Raw genomic sequence first — 18700 nt, 5'->3', positions numbered from 1 at the left:
GCGAGTTCGATAACCATGATCATAACAATTTCCGAGCCGTCCAAGAATAAAATCGAGGCGAATTCATGAAAAAAAACTTATTTTTTATAATTTCTCGTAAACAATTGGCGTCGCTCGTTTGCCTCATCGATCATAATCGCTCGTAACTCTCGTACGAGAACTCATATTACTTACAACGTTGGACTCATTGCTCATAACTCTTGTACACTCGTCCTCTCCCCTCGCTCACAACCTCCTATCCTTATCATCAATTATAAAGGATGATAAAAGGATCATCAACCACGAGTGAGCAATAAGAGAAGGCAAGACACCTTCGTCATCAACCACAAGGAAGGAAGATGGTGCGGGGGACTTTGTCATCACCTACAAGCCCCTCTCACACCATCAACTATGGGCAAGAAAAGAAAATAAGCAGTCTGTATGCCCTCACCATCATTATCTCATATATGGACATGTAATAATAAGGCTAGTGAGATTAGCGGAGGTAACTCTCATGCTACCATGGGTCAGATGACAAAAAATAATCATAATAATAATATTTTCATCGTTTAGAAAATTTTCAAAGGGCACTATGTTAAAAATTTTAAAAAGTAAGGGTTTCTTCAAAAACTTGCTCATAAAAATAAATATAAGAATAAAAGATAGATGCTGAGTAACTACATATATTCCTTTGACTATTTAAAAATATTAACAAAATTATATTTTTTTTCGTATTTATTTGCGAAGAAAAAATCAATACAGCAGGTTTTTGAGCTGGTATGCATGCAAGAAGTATCAGCCAAAAAGCTTTGGAGAACCTCCTAAATTTGAACTGGTGTTCTTCAAAGACTATGCAAGTATGGATCGAGTAATGATCCGGTTGGCTGAATGATGCAAGAAGGAATTCTTTCTCCAGCAGATACCGATCATTTGATTCACCGAAGACACCGGACGACACATTTGAGGCGTGTCATGTACGATCACGTTCACTGCGACTGTCTCGCCCGTGCCAATGGCACCACCTCCGAGAGAGGCGTGGGCATGGAGCTGGGGGCCGGCGACGAGCGGCAGTTGGGGCACGACCGGTGGGCCCTCAGCCACGGGTCGACGCAGTCGAGGTGGAAGAGGTGCCCGCAGTCCGGCAGCAGTCGCAGCACGTCAGCGTCCTCGTAGTCGCTCAGGCATATGGAGCAGCACGCCGCGGTGGTGGTGCCCTTCTCCTCCAGCTTAGCCTGCGAGTACGTGACCTTCGGGTAGCTCGTCAGGGTCGCCTCGTCGATGCCGGCCTCGAGGTCAGTGGGCGTCGCCGCAACGTCGCCGGACCGCCGGTTCGCGGCCATGGTTCTTGCTCGGGTGCACAGATAGGACGCAAAAAGGGCGGCGGTGATCACCATCAGGATCCCCACCGAGGCGGGGAGGCCGTAGGCCAACCCAGCCGGCCGCCCGGTGGAGTTGTCATCGGGCGGGAGGAAGCTCGAGCCGTTGACGCCGCTGCCACTCATCGAGTTTGGTGAAGAAGGGGAACACTGGCAACACCGCGGCATCGTCTCGCGAAAAAGTAGGCTAAAAAACTCCAAGCTAGATTTCTTGTGGTCAAAGGAAAACAACATGACGCAGACGCAGCAGTAAACAAGATGTGAAGAGTCGTGGAGAAGCACACAACCACCGGTTATCCGCTGGAAACTCCACAAGTCAACGGTTATCTTGTGTTTGTGGACCCATCTGTTACTCTCTCTGCTTCCTCCCTCCCTCCCATGGAATTACGCCTCTGCTCAAGAACTTTGACTTTGACTTCGCAAAAGTCAAATGAACAGAAGGAAGAATCTCACTTGAAGGAGAAAACTTTTCTAAATCTACAATTGTCATCCACACAAACATTTTACTTGAAAAGGCAATTCATCGTCAAGGCAATTCATGAGTAGTTGAAGGAAAAGAAAGAGCAATTGGTTTTCTTTCTTCACAAGCAGAACCAGTCCTCAGGAGTACAGTAATTTGAAATTGCCATATGTCATACCAAAGTATTATCAAACGAGTCAAATTGACTCGATCTACGGAGCAAATCAAATAACAAGCATTTAAATTTGGTGGATATATCTGAAAATTTGGAAAACAGTTGAATCTGCACAAAGATGTTAACTTTGACGAGTCATGGGAAGAAACCACTCCCCACCAACTTCAAAAGAAAAGGATCACAAGTACCGTCATTCTCCATGCCCAGTTCTCGATCTGTGAATTTTCCAGATGCATGTTCCACGAGGCTTTGGAGAAGTAATAGCCTGGTCCAAGTTAAACCAAGTGTACTAATTGTCCTCCTGCCATGATGTTTGCATAAAGAATGTCTTGAACCAAAAGCACAAATTTTTAAGTTCAGATGATGGAAGACCATATCACACCGAAAAAAATTGGGGACACCAACTTAAGACATTAATGAAAACTATGCCTGGATAGTATCAAATCTAAAACTTGGAAGTCTCTTGTATTGTGTACTAAAGCCTCTCGGAAGGTATAGTTTAGAAAGCAATGACAAAAGGCCAGATCATAAGGAATACAACTGATGCCTAATGAGTTTTGTAGCTTCACGGAGCTATATACCTGGAGCCAAATGGGGAGTAGATAACCGATGCCATAGAAATGACAACAAAATTCTTGACAAAAGAAGAAAAAAAAAGAGGAAGAAATTGATGGGAGGAACAAAATCAAGATAAGTATTACTTCTCCTGCAATCAGTGAATAGCCAAGCAATGAAATTGCTTACGCAGTGACAATTAGGGCATCTTGAACTATGGTTTTTCCGTTTCAGTTTCAAGACATCTCCAGGTCTCTAAAGTATGTGCATCACTTTCCTTTAGATCTGCTTCAAATTATTAATAAGTTAACATACTGTTTGATCGACAGCCTCTAGAAGTTGAAGATTAAACATTTACTGACATTATTTGTAATGATCAGTAGGCAAGCAAGTTGGGTTGCTGGTGCATGTTAATTTGGCCACTTCAGTAAGGGATTCTCGGAAGGCTTCATGCATAGCTGACTTCTGGAAATCCAATGAAATACTACTTCTACATGATCCATCACACTCATTTGCCCTTCTCTTTAATTCTTCTTTGACATGCTGTGACAAAAACAAATGAGAAAAAGGCTTTGTAAGAAAAACTAAAAAAATACATAATTATCTTGAATCAATGACGATGACAATGATAAGAAGACCAAACTCTAGTTGACTTTGCTTAAAATAGTAAAAGTCAGTCAGATGTCTGATTCATACTGAAATTTAAATCGAGAGAGCATTTAGCATATTAGATCAAGCTTCAAATGATTGTAAAAAAAAATTGGTTTACACAGAACCATAATATCTGAAGAAACAACTCCATAATCAGGTCATATAACCAAACATTTTCTGCAACAGGTGCACATAAGTTTGTTGACTATCTGTCTAGTAGATCTAGATCCAACATTGCTCATCGAAGAATGACTAACAAAATTAACTAAGTTCACAAACAAAGTTGCATATGTCAAGGTGTTGTATCGCTTGAACAAATGTCTGCATCTACAAATGCTTGGCATTTCACTAACACAAATACTGAAAAAAGAACACCTTAGTTCTTTTATATATCCCATAACGACACATTCGTTGCTTCAATCATCACGAAGAACACCAACTAACATTTTCTTTTTCAGTTAGAGAGTATAAAATGTCAAATTCTCGAACATGAAATTAGTGACATATAAATCTCAATTTCTGAAAGACATCTCAAAAGTCCCACATCTTTTACTAATATCATTTAGAATATATTTGAGATAAGAAAAGCTTACAATATGCAAAGGCCTAAAAAAATGGAGGATAACTATAAAAGAACGACATCTACTATGAGACAACAGCCTCAAACATTTTATAGTTGGTTAGGTTAGAAGAACCTAAGAGGGAGCAGGGGATTAGATTGAATAAAAACAATGCAGGTTTAGCCATACAACTCAACTCTAGCAACATAAATTAACAAGCTAAGCAGCACAAATTCAAGTAAACAAAATAAAGGAGAAAAAAGAATGATTAAGATAATTTCATATCACAACACACAACATTTATAATTGGAGCAACAATAAACAGACCAACCTAAAAGCATAAATTGATATTCAAGTGAGAAAATAGTCAAGGATATCAAACAATAGTGTTTATAGACCAGAGAGAGAGAGAGAGAGACCAAAGAAACAATAGTGTTTATAGTGCTTTGATATGCATGCCCTACATGACTTCTTAATGCCTCTTCATAAGGATAACAAACCACCCAACCAAATTTTATTCACAGGTGAACCTATGAAGTTTAAACATCGACACCGCTACAGTCCTGTGGCACTCCATCAGTATAGAATAGACCTTCCATACAATATCTAAAGCAAACTTGGCATGTTCTAGGGTAAAGATCTTAACGCTATGAAATATCACTCAAACTTAAGAATCGCTCTCACAACTGATGACTTATGAATAGAGCCAAAGATGTACAGTCAAGGGATACCAGCACCTGTAAGGACTCTACATTCACAAAAGTATGCCAATTAATACCGCAAATTCTTTTGCAAGAATGGCCATGGGATGGAAGAAATTAGGGAACAAAAGTGACCACTAATCCAATGGCTCTTGAAATGATGAAAATCATATGATAATAACATATGAAGTGATGAATTACCAATCAGTGTATGATTACAATCTTAAACATGATAACCAAGCTGATTGATCAAACAGTTGCTCTGTTTGGGTTGATTTATTGCAACCTGATGGTTGTGGCCTGTAGGTTGATCTATTAACTTATTCCTTTTATAATCTTCACAATCCAGATTTTCCCAGCAATTCTCAACTCCTGTAAACATATAATATATTTGGAAATTGTTATGATCACCATAATATGCCTTAAATTTGTCAAATTCACATCTAGAATCTAAGACTCTACATTAAGGTAAATCATTCCGGTCTTGCATTTTAGGAAACACGATTATTCAATTTCTGTTATGCAAGCATTTAACAGGTTTGGATACAGAACTTACAAAGTAATCTTAATATCTGTTATTCAGCTTAAGAGATGAATTGGGTGCATTCTGAATGCTTAGTTTTCACCAACCAAAGTGCAAATCAACTCTCCATACAACGATTAGGACATACTTTAAAAGTGTCCATCTTGAAGTCATGTAGAAGTTATGTACCAAAGTCATTTCAAGATTCAACCTTGCCATAAAAGGTAGCCATTTTGATATTATGTACCAAAGTCATTCCAATGGACCTACCAATAACCAACAACTGCAAAAACTATCCTAAACGTAAATAAGATAGATGGGTAGCATCTATAGTCTAAATACTGAGAGAAAGATGAAATCCAAAATGATCAAAAGCAATTTATGACCTTCGTTGCACCTTCTATGCTTGTTCTTCAAGGAAACACACTACATTGTCTCTAATTTATCTGATTACCCACCATCTGCTTCATATATTATTAACGTTGAGACAAGATTAGTAAAACTGGACTTTCAATCTGAATCCACCAAGTAATGATACACGGTATAAGCACTTCAAAGCCAGCAGCTTGCAGAAGAAGAAGTAACCTAGAAAAGTACGCAAGGGACATATAGTTCTAATGAACAATCAAGAATCAGAAAAAGGGCGAGAAGACAAACCTGCAACATCCTCTGGTCAAATTTGGGAACCCCAATCTGCGTAACAGTGAGCGAACCAAAAAGGTTCCCTAGGAGCGCCGCATCCGGCACCGCCAGCCCCCAAATCAACCCAGCGACAAACCCACCCAAGAAACCATCACCTGCGCCAGTGGGATCGATCTCCTCTGCTAGGAACGGGGATACGCGAAGCTCCCCGTCCTTCCAGTAGACTCGGCACCCGTCCTTCCCATGGGTCACGATGACGCAGCACCACTTCCGCGCCTCCTCGACGTCCACGAAGGGCGCCTCCTCCGCGGAGGCTTTGAGGAACCCAATTCGCGGGAGAAGGTGGAAGAATCCGGAGCTCCTGAGCGGCAGGAGCCCGACGGTGCCATCGATCGGGTCGAAGGACCGGATCATCCCCTGGGCGTCGACGAGGACGACACGGCAGAGGTCGATCATGCGGGCGAGGGTCTCTGGAAGGATCTCCCCAGCGACGCCGACCGCAAGGCCGAAGTCGAACCGGGCGTCGTCTGGGAGGTCAGACGCGTATATCGGGTCGCACGTTCGGAGACGCCGAAGAACACGATCTCCGTGGTACCTTCCGACGGCGGAGGCGGGTGGAAAGTGGGCGTGAAAGAGGGTGGTGGGTGCGGAGTGTTAGCATAAAATCTATAATCATGCTATCTATAATGCGGAAAACTTTTATACTTTGATTGAAATCAAATAAATTTGATCTAACAATATTACGATGCATACCTTTCTTGTTGTTCAGAAGAAATAAACCTTATCTGATCTACAAGCGCTCCATCGTCGGATCTGAAATATCAATCTGTAAAGATCTGCAAAGAGAACTAGATCCTTCTCCTCTCTTCCTATCTTTTCACAGGACCACCTAGATTGATGGATTAGGGGATTAAGGGAAAGGGAGATTGAGAGAAAAACCTTAATCTCTCAATTGACACATGACCCCTAGAGAGGTCCTGTTTATCAGATACGCACAGATATATCTGATGATCTCATTAGCCCCTAGAGGTCCTGTCTATTTATAGGCGAGAGCAGAGGGTCTAGGATAAGTTATTAGGAGAGTTCCTCCCATCAAGGGTATCTCCTAAGGAATCCTACTTTAATATGGACTTCTTTTCTATTGGTCAATAACCATAATCAGAATCCAATAATATCTATAATATATCTTACCTAATTAAATAGGGCCACATAATCTAACATTCTCCCACTTGGCCCAATAATTGGTAAGATACAAAAAGACTTAAAAATCAAAAATAAATAAACAAAATTTATTTAAAAACAATTTGACTCAATTGGATTCTGAATTTTTTTTTTTTTTTGAAAAACTATATACACGCGCGTGAATTTTAGAAAATAGGCCAATAAGTCCAATAATAATAATAATACTACATTAAGTCTGACTAACAATATGAGTCATAGCGGTTGTATGCCATCAGTGTCACACTTCCTTCTATGTACCACAATGTTGTTAGCCTTTCCTAATGCAGTCCAAAATGACCCCTATAATTTGTCTTGTCAAGACAATCCTGTCATCACATTCAACCACAATATGTACATACATAATTATGAACAGGATAGCAGAAACAAATAACTTTAAGTACGTAAGTAAAAATGTCAATTATAGTGTCCACTCAAACATACATCACCATATCCTTTATGGGTTGCTCACAAACCCAATCATAAGAACATGTTCTTTCAAAATACTTTAGACTACAAGTCGTAAGTGAATGGATCAGCAATCAATACAGTGGAACTCAAGTAATTAATTGACATTAGATGTTTCTGGACTCATCTTCTCTAACCATAAGTACTTTATACCATAATGCATATAGATGCAATAGTACTTGTCATTCTTAGAGAAGAAAACTACTGCAATGTCATAAAATATCTTCAACGACTTGGTAATCGAGTCTGACTACACCAAGCCCTGAGATAAAAATTTTACAGTCACAAATTTGATTAGTGGCCTCAAAGCATGCCACAAAATCAATTTTATTATTAATAATAATAAATTGCCTCTCTAATTACATAAATATTAACCGTAAGGTGGACTTCCTATTATCGAGGCAATTTATACAATCAGCATCTGAAAAATACCATTATTTCAAGCTGATATAATTTCATACATGTGAGCATATAATCATTTGTCCCTTCCGGATATCTTATTACTTTCTCTGTAGTCCTTTAATGTTTTTACTTCTGGGTAACTCCAATATATACCCAATATTTTAACTGTAAAAACTGATATCTTTTCTAACAGAGACTTGAGCATAGACTTCCAACTGCGCATATACAAAGAATATCTTATTTATCTGATTCTTTTCAAGTCATTTTCAAGCATTTACTATTGACTAAAATTTTGCTTTTATGATTTACTGAACAAAACTGTATATTAAAATCATTTCAAGACTCGGTTGATATATCCTTTCTAAGACAATCTTCATAATCATTGAGGTCTATCATTGAATTACTCAATGTTAATAATATAAGATGTCTCATTCATATCAACCATATTAAAACTCTCAGTGACAAATTCTTGATTTAGTATAATAAATCAAGATCACTATTGGTAAGACAAAATATTATCCATATATAAGACCAATATAATAAACTTGCTCCCACTGATATAAATACTAATTAATAGTATTAACCTTAAATCTGAAATAATGATATCAAGAACCTTTATATATCATTACCTTGAAGCTTGTTTAAGGTCATAAATGGATTCCTGAATTTGCATACCAAACTTTATATTTCTTTCATTTTCTTTTAGAGTAAATCATGTAGAGTAACCCATATAAAGCTAGATCTTTTAAAAATGTTTTCATATCATTATAATATAACTTAAGCTCATAATGAATCATTAATGTCATGATGATTCTTAACGAGTTCATTAAAAATCTCGTTATGGTCGATACATTCCTTACGAGTAAAACTTTTAACCACAAGTCTGACCATTATATCGACATTGTCCTTTGAGCCACATTTATTTAATAGACTCTTTTACAATTATTGAACAATTCGATAAATTTATCAGACACCATTCTGATTATTAATTTTAACTCTTCTTTTATTGCATCATATTACTTTTCAGAATCATTACTTTTCATGACCCATGACAACAATAAGGGATCCATTCTGATTCCTATATCATAATATAATTCTTGTAGATATACAACATAATAACCATAAATGACATGATTTCAAGCCCTTTGAGATATTCTCAAAGTTATCAATTATGATTGTTCTACAAGACCATTAATAATGATATCAATATAATATGGGAGTTTAGTAATGTTATTTTGTTGTTCACTTTTATCAAATCATTTAATGATTTGAGTAACAACAATCTCTCGAATAATAAAGGAGTATTAACTTATATCTCCTCTATATCAAAATTAAATTTCGAGATTTTCACTCCCACTGATTTGCTATTTTATAGGAATCTTACTTTACCAGATTTAATTGTCCTCATACTATGATTAGAGCAATAAATAATGTACCCCTTTAAACTTTTCTGAATAGATAATAAAATATTCAGAAATAATTATTAAATCTAATTTTCTTTTATGTGAGTTGAACATCCTTATCTCCATAGGACAATCTCAAATATGTAAATATCTTAAGTCATGTTTCCTATCATTTCATAACTTAAAAGGTCATGTAATTTACTTACTAGGAACACCATTCAAGATATACATAGTTGTCCTTGAAGCTTCATCTCACATTGATTTGGGTACAAAAGAATAACTTATCATTGCTCCTAACCATATCTATAAGGTACGATGACATCTTTCAACAATCATATTAGGCTGTAACATATCTGGTAAATCATATACCTTATTTTTTTAAAAAATCTAGCAAAAGAATTATAATTGGGTTCATCATAAATACCATAAAATTTATCACCCTTTTCAGATATGATGATATTGACTTTTCTATCTAATTGTCTATCGACTTCATTTATATACACTTCAAGAGTGTAAACGGTCATAGACTTTACATGAATTAGATATACATAATCATATCTCAACACATTATTTATATGGTAATAAGATGTCTCTCTTTAATGAGACAAAAATATATACTGATAAACATAACCTCAAGGAGTTTATAAAACTAAATTTCACTTTAATATTAATTATATGATCATTGTAAACTTATGATTCATAATAATTCTGCATAGACTATTATACAGAATTCAAAAATTAATTTTATTGAATCACAGTAAGTTTACGACCATCAAAAGGAAAATAATATTATAACAATTCTAGGTAAAGAACTTAAATTCCTAGAATTATAAGAACATAACATGGATTCTCAAGATTTATCAAATTGAATCATATAAGCGATAAATACAAACTAATATCGCTTTCACTTTAAAATGATTCCCTACATTGATAAATATCTTATTCTCTTTTGGTTTTATCCCAATATCTATTATTGATAACATATGATATGAAGCATCAAATTAATCCACCAATAATATCCATAATATTTGATTTGAACCATACAAAGGTTATAATTATACCTTTTTTTTTATTTCAAATCAAATCTTATAATATATTTCTTCTTCACATAATTTTATTTGCTACAAAAGTAACACTTTATTGTGAAGATATTCTTTTATGAGTTTATATAATAATTATCAACTCAGATGGAATTACGCTTCATACTTATTTTAGTGTTACCTACTCCTTGAGTAGTACTCAAAATGTTATGAGTCTTGAGCTTACAGCTTTATCATTTATTTTGAGGATATAATCTTAAATTCCTCAAATACTATTAAGGTGTCAACTAAGTAAGGTGTCAACTAATGACTTATCAGATAATTTAAATTTATCCTTAGATATTCTCATGCGCTAGTTGTAGACTGTACTGAAGTCTAAATATCATAATATTGAGTATTTCATGCCTTTCTTGATCAGTCACCTCAATTATTTATTTCACAGAACTTTCAGTAATTATGTTCTGTTCAATTAATCTGATCAAGATCTCACTCACTCAATACAACTTGTATATGCTCAAACCATTTATTTCAGAAAGTATAGGGACATTTACAGAAACACAATAAAGGAAGTGCCACAGTAATAATATAACATTAATGCTTTGAGTTTCCAAAATGTGATGAACTATTGATATCATCTATATTTCACCTTTGGGTAAAATATTGACATATCTAGTGTTCACTCAAAATCACTTATGGATGACTGATACCATTCTTGTGGAATAGTGTTGTTACCTTTGGGTATACAACCCTAAACTGCAAGAATATCCAAAATAGTATCATCCTTCCCCATCACATAATTATTTGAAATAGATTCTCCTTTGGGATTATCTAAATCTCATAATTATATGTGCCATTGTGAATATTATTTTATTTAATGTCATTTAGGATGAATTCCATAATGTATTTTATAGATTATTAGTCCAGGTCACTTTGGTGGCTACAGGACCAATACAAAAATATAAAATACAATCTAAAATATCCCATGAATGACATGAACTTTATTGTAATTCATATCCCATAAGCCTATCATCCAGGCTACTTTGGTAACTTCCGGTCAGATAAAACTTAGAAAGATAAATTACAAATAATATTCACTAAATTTCTTTAACCTGATTCATGCTGTCATTATGAATATTATTTTATTTAATATCATTTAGGACTAAATACATAATGTATTTTATAAATTATCAGTCCAGGTCACTTTGGTGGCTACAGGACCAATACAAAAATATAAAATACAATCCAAAATGTCCTATAAATGATAAGACCTTTATTATAATTCATATCACAAAAGTTTATCATCCAAGGCCACTTTGGCAGCTACAAGTCAGATAAAACTTAAGGAGATGAATTACAAATAATATTCATCAATTTCTTTAATTTATGTTAAGCAGTTCAATAATAGAATAACAACCATAATAATTATTGAACATTAATGCTAAGCGGTTCCAATAATAAAATAACCATAATAATTATTGAACATTAATGCTAAGCAGTTCAATAATAGAATAACCATAATAATTATTGAACTTTAATGCTAAGCAGTTCAATAATAGAATAACCATAATAATCATTGAACTTTAATTAGCAAAAGAAAACTCATATGATAATCATGATAATATATAAATCATGTCTTCATTGCCTTAATGTGAAAGATAAATATTATTTCACAATTTCAAATATATACATGTGAATAACTAAATAAATATCCAAGAACAATAATTGGACTTTATTTATCACATGTATAATCAATAATTCATATGAGAAAACTATGAAGTAAACCATAATTTATAGTTTTTTTTTTTTTAATCAAAAATTAAATCCAATCAAATAACCAAAATATAATCATGATTAAATTCAATCATAATTATAATAAATCATATTTATCAATTTTATAATTGAGAATATAACTTAAAATTCTCAATTTGAATAAAATTGTAAATATACGATAGGATTAAACTGAAATTAAGAAATTCACGAAGGGCAGAACTGTAATTTGGCAAAATTAGACCCGAGGGTAAAACGATAAATATGTTGTCAGAACATAAACTGGAATTACGAAATTTGCAAAGGGTATAATTGTAATTTTGCAAAACCCTAACCTCGAGGTCAAAACCGTAATTATGCCAGAAACCCTAATCTGCCTGCGCCCGTTGCGACGTGCGGTGCTGCCGCCGCTTGCGCGCGGCCGTTGCGACGTGCGGCGCTGCCGCCGCTTGCGCGCGGCCGTTGCGACGTGCGGCGCTGCCGCCGCTTGCGCGCGCACGGCCGCTGCGACCTTTCCTGCCTGCGGACGGCGCGCACGGCTGGCCGCGGCTGTTGCCAGCGCGCGGCCGCTGCCGCCGCGGGGGGGGCTGCCTCTGCCCACGAGCGGCCGCTGCGGCGGTTCCTGCCCGCGCGTGGCCGCCGCCTGTGCACGGCCTACCCACGCGCGGCCGCCGCCGGTGCGCGGTTGCCATACCGCCGCGCTGCCTGTGCCCACGCACGACCGCTGCCACTACCTGCGCGCGGCTGCCGTGGTTCCTGCTCGCGCTTGGCCGCCGTTGGCGCTTGGCGCCGCTGCCGCTGCCGCTGCTAGCGCTTGGCAGCGGTTGCCACCATCTGCGGCCACCGCCCTTCCGTAATCACCGCGTTCACATGCGGTGCGGGATGTCCGTGATGCCGCCACCGTTCGCAAGCGAACCTCTGCCTGCGCACGACCGTGATGCGCGGCTGCGGGGTGGTACACGGCCCTTTCTTGACAAGGATCAACAGATATGATCATCTCAATAACATCGATGATAATAAACAGTAAATTCATCGATCAAACATACAATTATACATTGCTCATAATCAATAATAGAGCAAATCATATAGAAAGAAAACAGATCAATAAAATCCGACGAATCATTCAAGCATCGTAAAGAACAATAATATATCTAATATATTTGATCTCAAGAACTTGGCTCTGATACCAATTGTTAGCATAAAATCTATAATCATGCTATCTATAATGCGGAAAACTTTTATACTTTGATTGAAATCAAATAAATTTGATCTAACAATATTACGATGCATACCTTTCTTGTTGTTCAGAAGAAATAAACCTTATCTGATCTACAAGCGCTCCATCGTCGGATCTGAAATATCAATCTGTAAAGATCTGCAAAGAGAACTAGATCCTTCTCCTCTCTTCCTATCTTTTCACAGGACCACCTAGATTGATGGATTAGGGGATTAAGGGAAAGGGAGATTGAGAGAAAAACCTTAATCTCTCAATTGACACATGACCCCTAGAGAGGCCCTGTTTATCAGATACGCACAGATATGTCTGATGATCTCATTAGCCCCTAGATGTCATGTCTATTTATAGGCGAGAGCAGAGGGTCTAGGATAAGTTATTAGGAGAGTTCCTCCCATCAAGGGTATCTCCTAAGGAATCCTAATTTAATATGGATTTCTTTTCTATTGGCCAATAACCATAATCAGAATCCAATAATATCTATAATATATCTTACCAAATTAAATAGGGCCACATAATCTATAATCATAATCCGGAGCTCCTGAGCGGCAGGAGCCCGACGGTGCCATCGATCGGGTCGAAGGACCGGATCATCCCCTGGGCGTCGACGAGGACGACACGGCAGAGGTCGATCATGCGGGCGAGGGTCTCTGGAAGGATCTCCCCAGCGACGCCGACCGCAAGGCCGAAGTCGAACCGGGCGTCGTCTGGGAGGTCGGACGCGTATATCGGGTCGCACGTTCGGAGACGCCGAAGAACACGATCTCCGTGGTACCTTCCGACGGCGGAGGCGGGTGGAAAGTGGGCGTGAAAGAGGGTGGTGGGTGCGGAGGGGGCGGCGTAGGCGAAGTCGGTGGCGATCCTCCATTACGAGGGACCATCGTCGGCCGTTGGTTTCTCTAAAGAGGAGAAGAATCACGACACGCGCACCGCGCAAAGATAGAAGAAGGTTGGGTTGACAGATGCGGCTCACTCGTCCGTTCGAATGAGGCGGTGCCAAACATGTGGATCGACCCACGAGTCGGCCTTTGCCGTCAAATGTTGGTGAGCCCCAACGTTCTCCCGTCAATGTTTGGCCCATTTACAATTACCCCTAGCGGGCCCACGCCTCCATATGCAATCAATAACGTCGGTCCGTCGAAGTGTCTACGTGGGAAGGAGTAATGACACGACTCCTCCATCACTGGTCGAATGGATTGCCCGACCACCGGCGGATGAATGTGCTCGACGTGGTCGGTTGTTTCAGTGGAAATTGGATCCCACAATTACAGGTCTTCTTCGAGTTTGGGAGGCGATATAAGCATCTCATTCGCGCAGAGAGGACCTGCCGCCACAACCTTGAATGGATTCGCCGAAGCCTTACCAGCGTCGTCCGTTCCAGGGATGTGTACATCCGTGTCTGCGTGCTCCGCAATACGTACGTAATCCTTGTCCAACATGTGTTTGCATGAATGCCCCAAAGGATCTCACAGTGGCCACCCTTTTCCAGGGTGGAGCAAATCTACATCCTGTGCGCTCAGGACGACGCGTTCACGGAAGCCGGGCAGCGCAGCGTCGATGGTGGGAAGTACTCGTCGTGGTAACTTAATTGCCATTTTGGCTCTTCGTCTTTCAAGGGAAGTGAACGAGACCTGCGGCACTTGGGTCCTGCAGTGAATCATCCACCCTCGTCTGCTTGAACTTTTCTTCATGGTGAAAAATATGGTGTATTATTAATTCACATAGGCTTAATTATCACTTGCTGAACTCAATATTTGATTGAACTTTCTAAATCTTTACTAATTTAAATATTAGAGAAATTTTATTGGGTACACCTTTGATCTAAATCATCATACAGAAACCTGACGGCGAGCTCAGAAGTGAACACAATTGGTTCGGTTTGGAATCTAAGCCGCCAATGTTAAATACTCAAAAATCTATTGTAACTATTGCACAATATTTACTCCATGCCTTAACCACCCCTTAGGAAGTTTCTTAGGAACTCTCTTGCTATGTATGCAGACAAAATTCCGTATCTTGCACATTTAAAACCCGAATAAATAAATCATGTCATCTACTTGAAAATTTGTACACGCATTATTGCCTTCACACTTAATTGTTTGGAGCTTCATCTCGGTCAGGACCATATCTACTAGTCACATTTCCCTGTTTGGCCGGCTGTTTGTCCATGCAACTTGTCGATAACTCCATGCGTCTAAATTATAGCCAGCATGTCTGATGCACCAACTCGATCTAAATGTGCCTCGACGACATCGGGATACAAAACCATTCACCATCAAGTATACATCCTCTTATAGAATTGTTATGCATTAATAATATGCTATTAACGGGTGTATTATCTATTCTCATTCTATTATTAATAATCATAAATAGAATTGACCATTAAAGCAGGTTGCGTGATGTCAGATCTCCTCTCAGATTCTGTGTCCACCAAGTCAACTCTGCGACGTAAAGAATTGGCCAATGGCTGTCGTCCTAATGGATGGGTGCACGAATGAAACCACAATTAGCTTAAAGAATTCTGTACTACCAAATCGAGTTTAAATAACTGATACTTTGGGTTGAATTGACCGAATCAGATCTTAAGCTGATCAAAAACATGTCACGTTGATTCTAATGAATGCTAATTCAGACCAGAGTTGACATGACCTGAACTAAAATGTACGCACGGTTATTATATGCACGTAACATATCACCCATCTCATAGAAGGACGATTTGGTCATTTCGTATTAGTAATAAGAATACCTTTATTAACCTTTACCCGCGTTCTGCTCTCTTCTCACACCGCTCTTTCTTTCGTTCTGAGACAAATGGAGGAAAGGGGAATGGGGACGTCGCAGGGGCTGGAGCCGGAGCTGGTCTCGATCCCGGCGAGCCCTCGGGGGGCCTCCACGCCGGAGGCGGTGACCCCGACGGGCCAGCGGTCGCGCGGTGGCGAAGGGGAGCCCGTCTCGGCCAAGTCGGGCACGGCATCGCCGCGGTTCCTGAGCCCGTCGATGTCGTCGGCGTTGGGGACGCCGATGAAGCGCGTGCTGGTGAATCTACGGGGCTACTTGGAGGAGGTGGGCCACCTGACGAAGCTCAACCCCCAGGACGCATGGCTCCCCATCACCGAGTCCCGCCACGGCAACGCCCACTACGCCGCATTCCACAACCTCAACGCCGGCATCGGCTTCCAGGCGCTCCTCCTCCCCGTCGCCTTCGCCTTCCTCGGATGGTCACCTTCTCTCCCTCCCCCCCCTCTTCTCTTCTCCATCCGCTTAATGCTTTCCATTTCTTTCCTACTTACATCATCGGGCTTCTCTGCTGCTGAACACAACATGATACTTCCATACATCACATGGCCTTAGGCATGCATGGTGAGAAGCGGTTGATCGGTTAAGCACATTATGTGCATGAGCAAGGGAACTCACCCGGTAAATTGATGCTCCATGGTAAACGGTGAACGATGCCTAATTTTACTGTGGGATAGATGTGATGGGTCTGATTGCGTGCTGTCATCAGCTTAAAGTCGTCACGAGTTGAATGAGATGGATGAAAATACAATAGAATTGGATTTCTTGTACTTTTTAGCTGCTTTGATGTAGCCATATTCCACTCCAAAGATCACCTCCTACAGTTGCCTACATGACTGTAGCTCTTGTAAGTGGTTGGTGAGAGTTCAGCATCGATCTGAGGCTTAGCTCAGAGTTCTACGACAGAGTTATTATGTGTTGAGTGAGTTCATCAACACCACAAGAATGACAAATTGCACATCTTTTTTTGTAGCTTACATGAAGAAGAAAGCTTTGTTTTAATAGAAGAGTTCACAGTGAACAGAATTAGTTTGATGTCAAAGGTGAGCCATTCTAAGCTATCTCTTGGACTGCAGGAGTTGGGGGATAATAGCTCTGACCGTTGCCTACTTTTGGCAACTTTACACTCTCTGGATTCTGGTTAAGCTACATGAAGCTCTACCCGGTAGAAGATACAATCGATATGTGGAACTTGCACAGGCTGCATTTGGTGAGACCGCTCTTCTTCTTCTTCTTCTTCTTCTTCATTCTGAATTGTTTGTCCCTGATCTTTTGCACTGCTAATGACTAAACTATCTCTTTGTTCAGGAGAAAGGTTTGGTGTTTGGCTGGCTTTGTTCCCGACAATATACTTATCAGCAGGGACTGCAGCAGCACTGATTCTGATCGGAGGGGAAACCTTGAAGCTCTTCTTCCAGATAGTCTGTGGATCTCTGTGTTCATCGAACCCGCTTTCGACCGTGGAATGGTATCTAGTGTTTACGTTTCTGTGCATCGTCCTGTCTCAGCTCCCAAATCTCAACTCCATCGCTGGCCTCTCTCTCATCGGAGCTCTCACAGCAATCACTTACACTTGCATGGCTTGGCTACTCTCCGTTGGCCAAGAAAGGCCACCTTCCGTCTCTTATCAGCCCCTGTCATCCCCTTCCTTGGGGGCTGCAGCTTACTCGGTCTCGAATGCTCTCGGCATAATAGCATATGCATTCAGAGGCCACAACCTTGCGTTGGAGATTCAGGTCGTCCGACTCCCTCGATGCCGTAATTGCTTTCGAAAGGTTTATGGACTTACTGCTGTTGCGTGATCTCCAGGCAACGATACCGTCGACCTTCAAGCATCCTGCGCATGTTCCAATGTGGAGAGGAGCCAAAGTCGCTTACCTGCTGATAGCCATGTGCTTCTTCCCCATTGCCATCGGAGGCTTCTGGGCGTATGGAAACTTGGTGAGTATATATCGAGGCTTTAACACGCTGCAGGTTGGCGAGTATCGAAATGTATAAACCCATTAATCTCTCTTCCAGATGCCCGCAGGAGGAATACTGAATGCTCTATACGCATTTCACAGCCGTGATATCCCCAGAGGACTTCTGGCCACAACATTTCTGTTGGTTGTGTTCCACTGCCTCACCAGTTTCCAGATATACTCCATGCCGGTGTTCGACAGCTTCGAAGCGGGTTACACGAGTCGAACCAACCGGCCCTGCTCCATCTGGGTCCGATCCGGCTTCCGAGTCTTGTACGGCCTCATCTCCTTCTTCGTCGGAGTGGCACTTCCCTTCCTCTCGAGCCTCGCTGGGCTGTTGGGTGGACTCTCTCTTCCGGTCACGTTTGCTTACCCTTGTTTCATGTGGATTCGCATGAAGCAGCCTCCAAGGTTCAGCTTCGACTGGTATCTCAACTGGAGCCTGGGCATCGTCGGCATGGCTTTCAGCTTAGCTTTCTCTGTAGGCGGCGTTTGGAGCATGATCAACAGCGGGATCCAGCTTAAGTTCTTCAAGCCTAACTAAGCTCCAGTTACTTTTGATGTTCGTCGCAGTAACTTCTGGTGTTTTATCATGTCGGACGTTTACTTTTGATGAAGTCAGGCTTGATAGATTCTGCATAAAACGTTAGATGTATTGAGATCACTTCGCCCACCGCCGACCAGAAACATGATCCGTAAATATTGTGCCACATGAGAGAAAAAGAAGAATCCATCTTACCGCATCCAAGAAGATGTGGAATCCCGATTAATTGACAATAATGACCACAT

At 40.0% G+C, this 18700-nt stretch overlaps 2 protein-coding genes and 1 long non-coding RNA gene across 6 annotated transcripts; 2 read left to right on the top strand and 1 right to left on the bottom strand.

Annotated features, from left to right (window-relative positions):
* Window positions 1-574: 574 nt before the first annotated feature.
* Window positions 575-11664, bottom strand: LOC135636241 (inositol 3-kinase-like). Of its 4 annotated transcripts, none has more exons than XM_065147877.1 (3): window positions 5638-11664; window positions 2908-3088; window positions 575-2830 (listed from the first exon to the last, which is right to left on the bottom strand). In XM_065147877.1, exon 3 carries the CDS (start codon window positions 1587-1589, stop codon window positions 966-968), a length of 624 nt encoding a protein of 207 aa, XP_065003949.1. In that variant the 5' UTR covers window positions 1590-2830; window positions 2908-3088; window positions 5638-11664; the 3' UTR covers window positions 575-965. The 4 variants fall into 4 exon arrangements, with proteins under 4 accessions (XP_065003949.1, XP_065003948.1, XP_065003951.1 ...); XM_065147879.1 differs by having other exon boundaries at window positions 2745-2830; window positions 5638-8232; XM_065147876.1 differs by having other exon boundaries at window positions 575-3088; window positions 5638-11660.
* A 2176-nt stretch (window positions 11665-13840) lies between these two features.
* Window positions 13841-14905, top strand: LOC135636242 (uncharacterized). Its single transcript, XR_010495845.1, has 2 exons — window positions 13841-14571; window positions 14644-14905. It is a non-coding gene; the product is annotated as an uncharacterized LOC135636242 (long non-coding RNA).
* A 1036-nt stretch (window positions 14906-15941) lies between these two features.
* On the top strand, window positions 15942-18559 carry LOC135636239 (lysine histidine transporter-like 8). The gene is made up of 5 exons (XM_065147874.1): window positions 15942-16372; window positions 17027-17160; window positions 17259-17686; window positions 17760-17891; window positions 17970-18559. Exons 1-5 carry the CDS (start codon window positions 15966-15968, stop codon window positions 18453-18455), a joined length of 1587 nt encoding a protein of 528 aa, XP_065003946.1. The 5' UTR covers window positions 15942-15965; the 3' UTR covers window positions 18456-18559.
* Window positions 18560-18700: the final 141 nt, after the last annotated feature.

The sequence above is a fragment of the Musa acuminata genome, chromosome BXJ3-4, assembly GCF_036884655.1.
Source record: "Musa acuminata AAA Group cultivar baxijiao chromosome BXJ3-4, Cavendish_Baxijiao_AAA, whole genome shotgun sequence".
NCBI classification, from domain to species: Eukaryota; Viridiplantae; Streptophyta; class Magnoliopsida; order Zingiberales; family Musaceae; genus Musa; species Musa acuminata.
The sequence above is the reverse complement of the archived record's forward strand: the minus strand, read 5'-3'. Positions and strand labels throughout refer to the sequence as shown.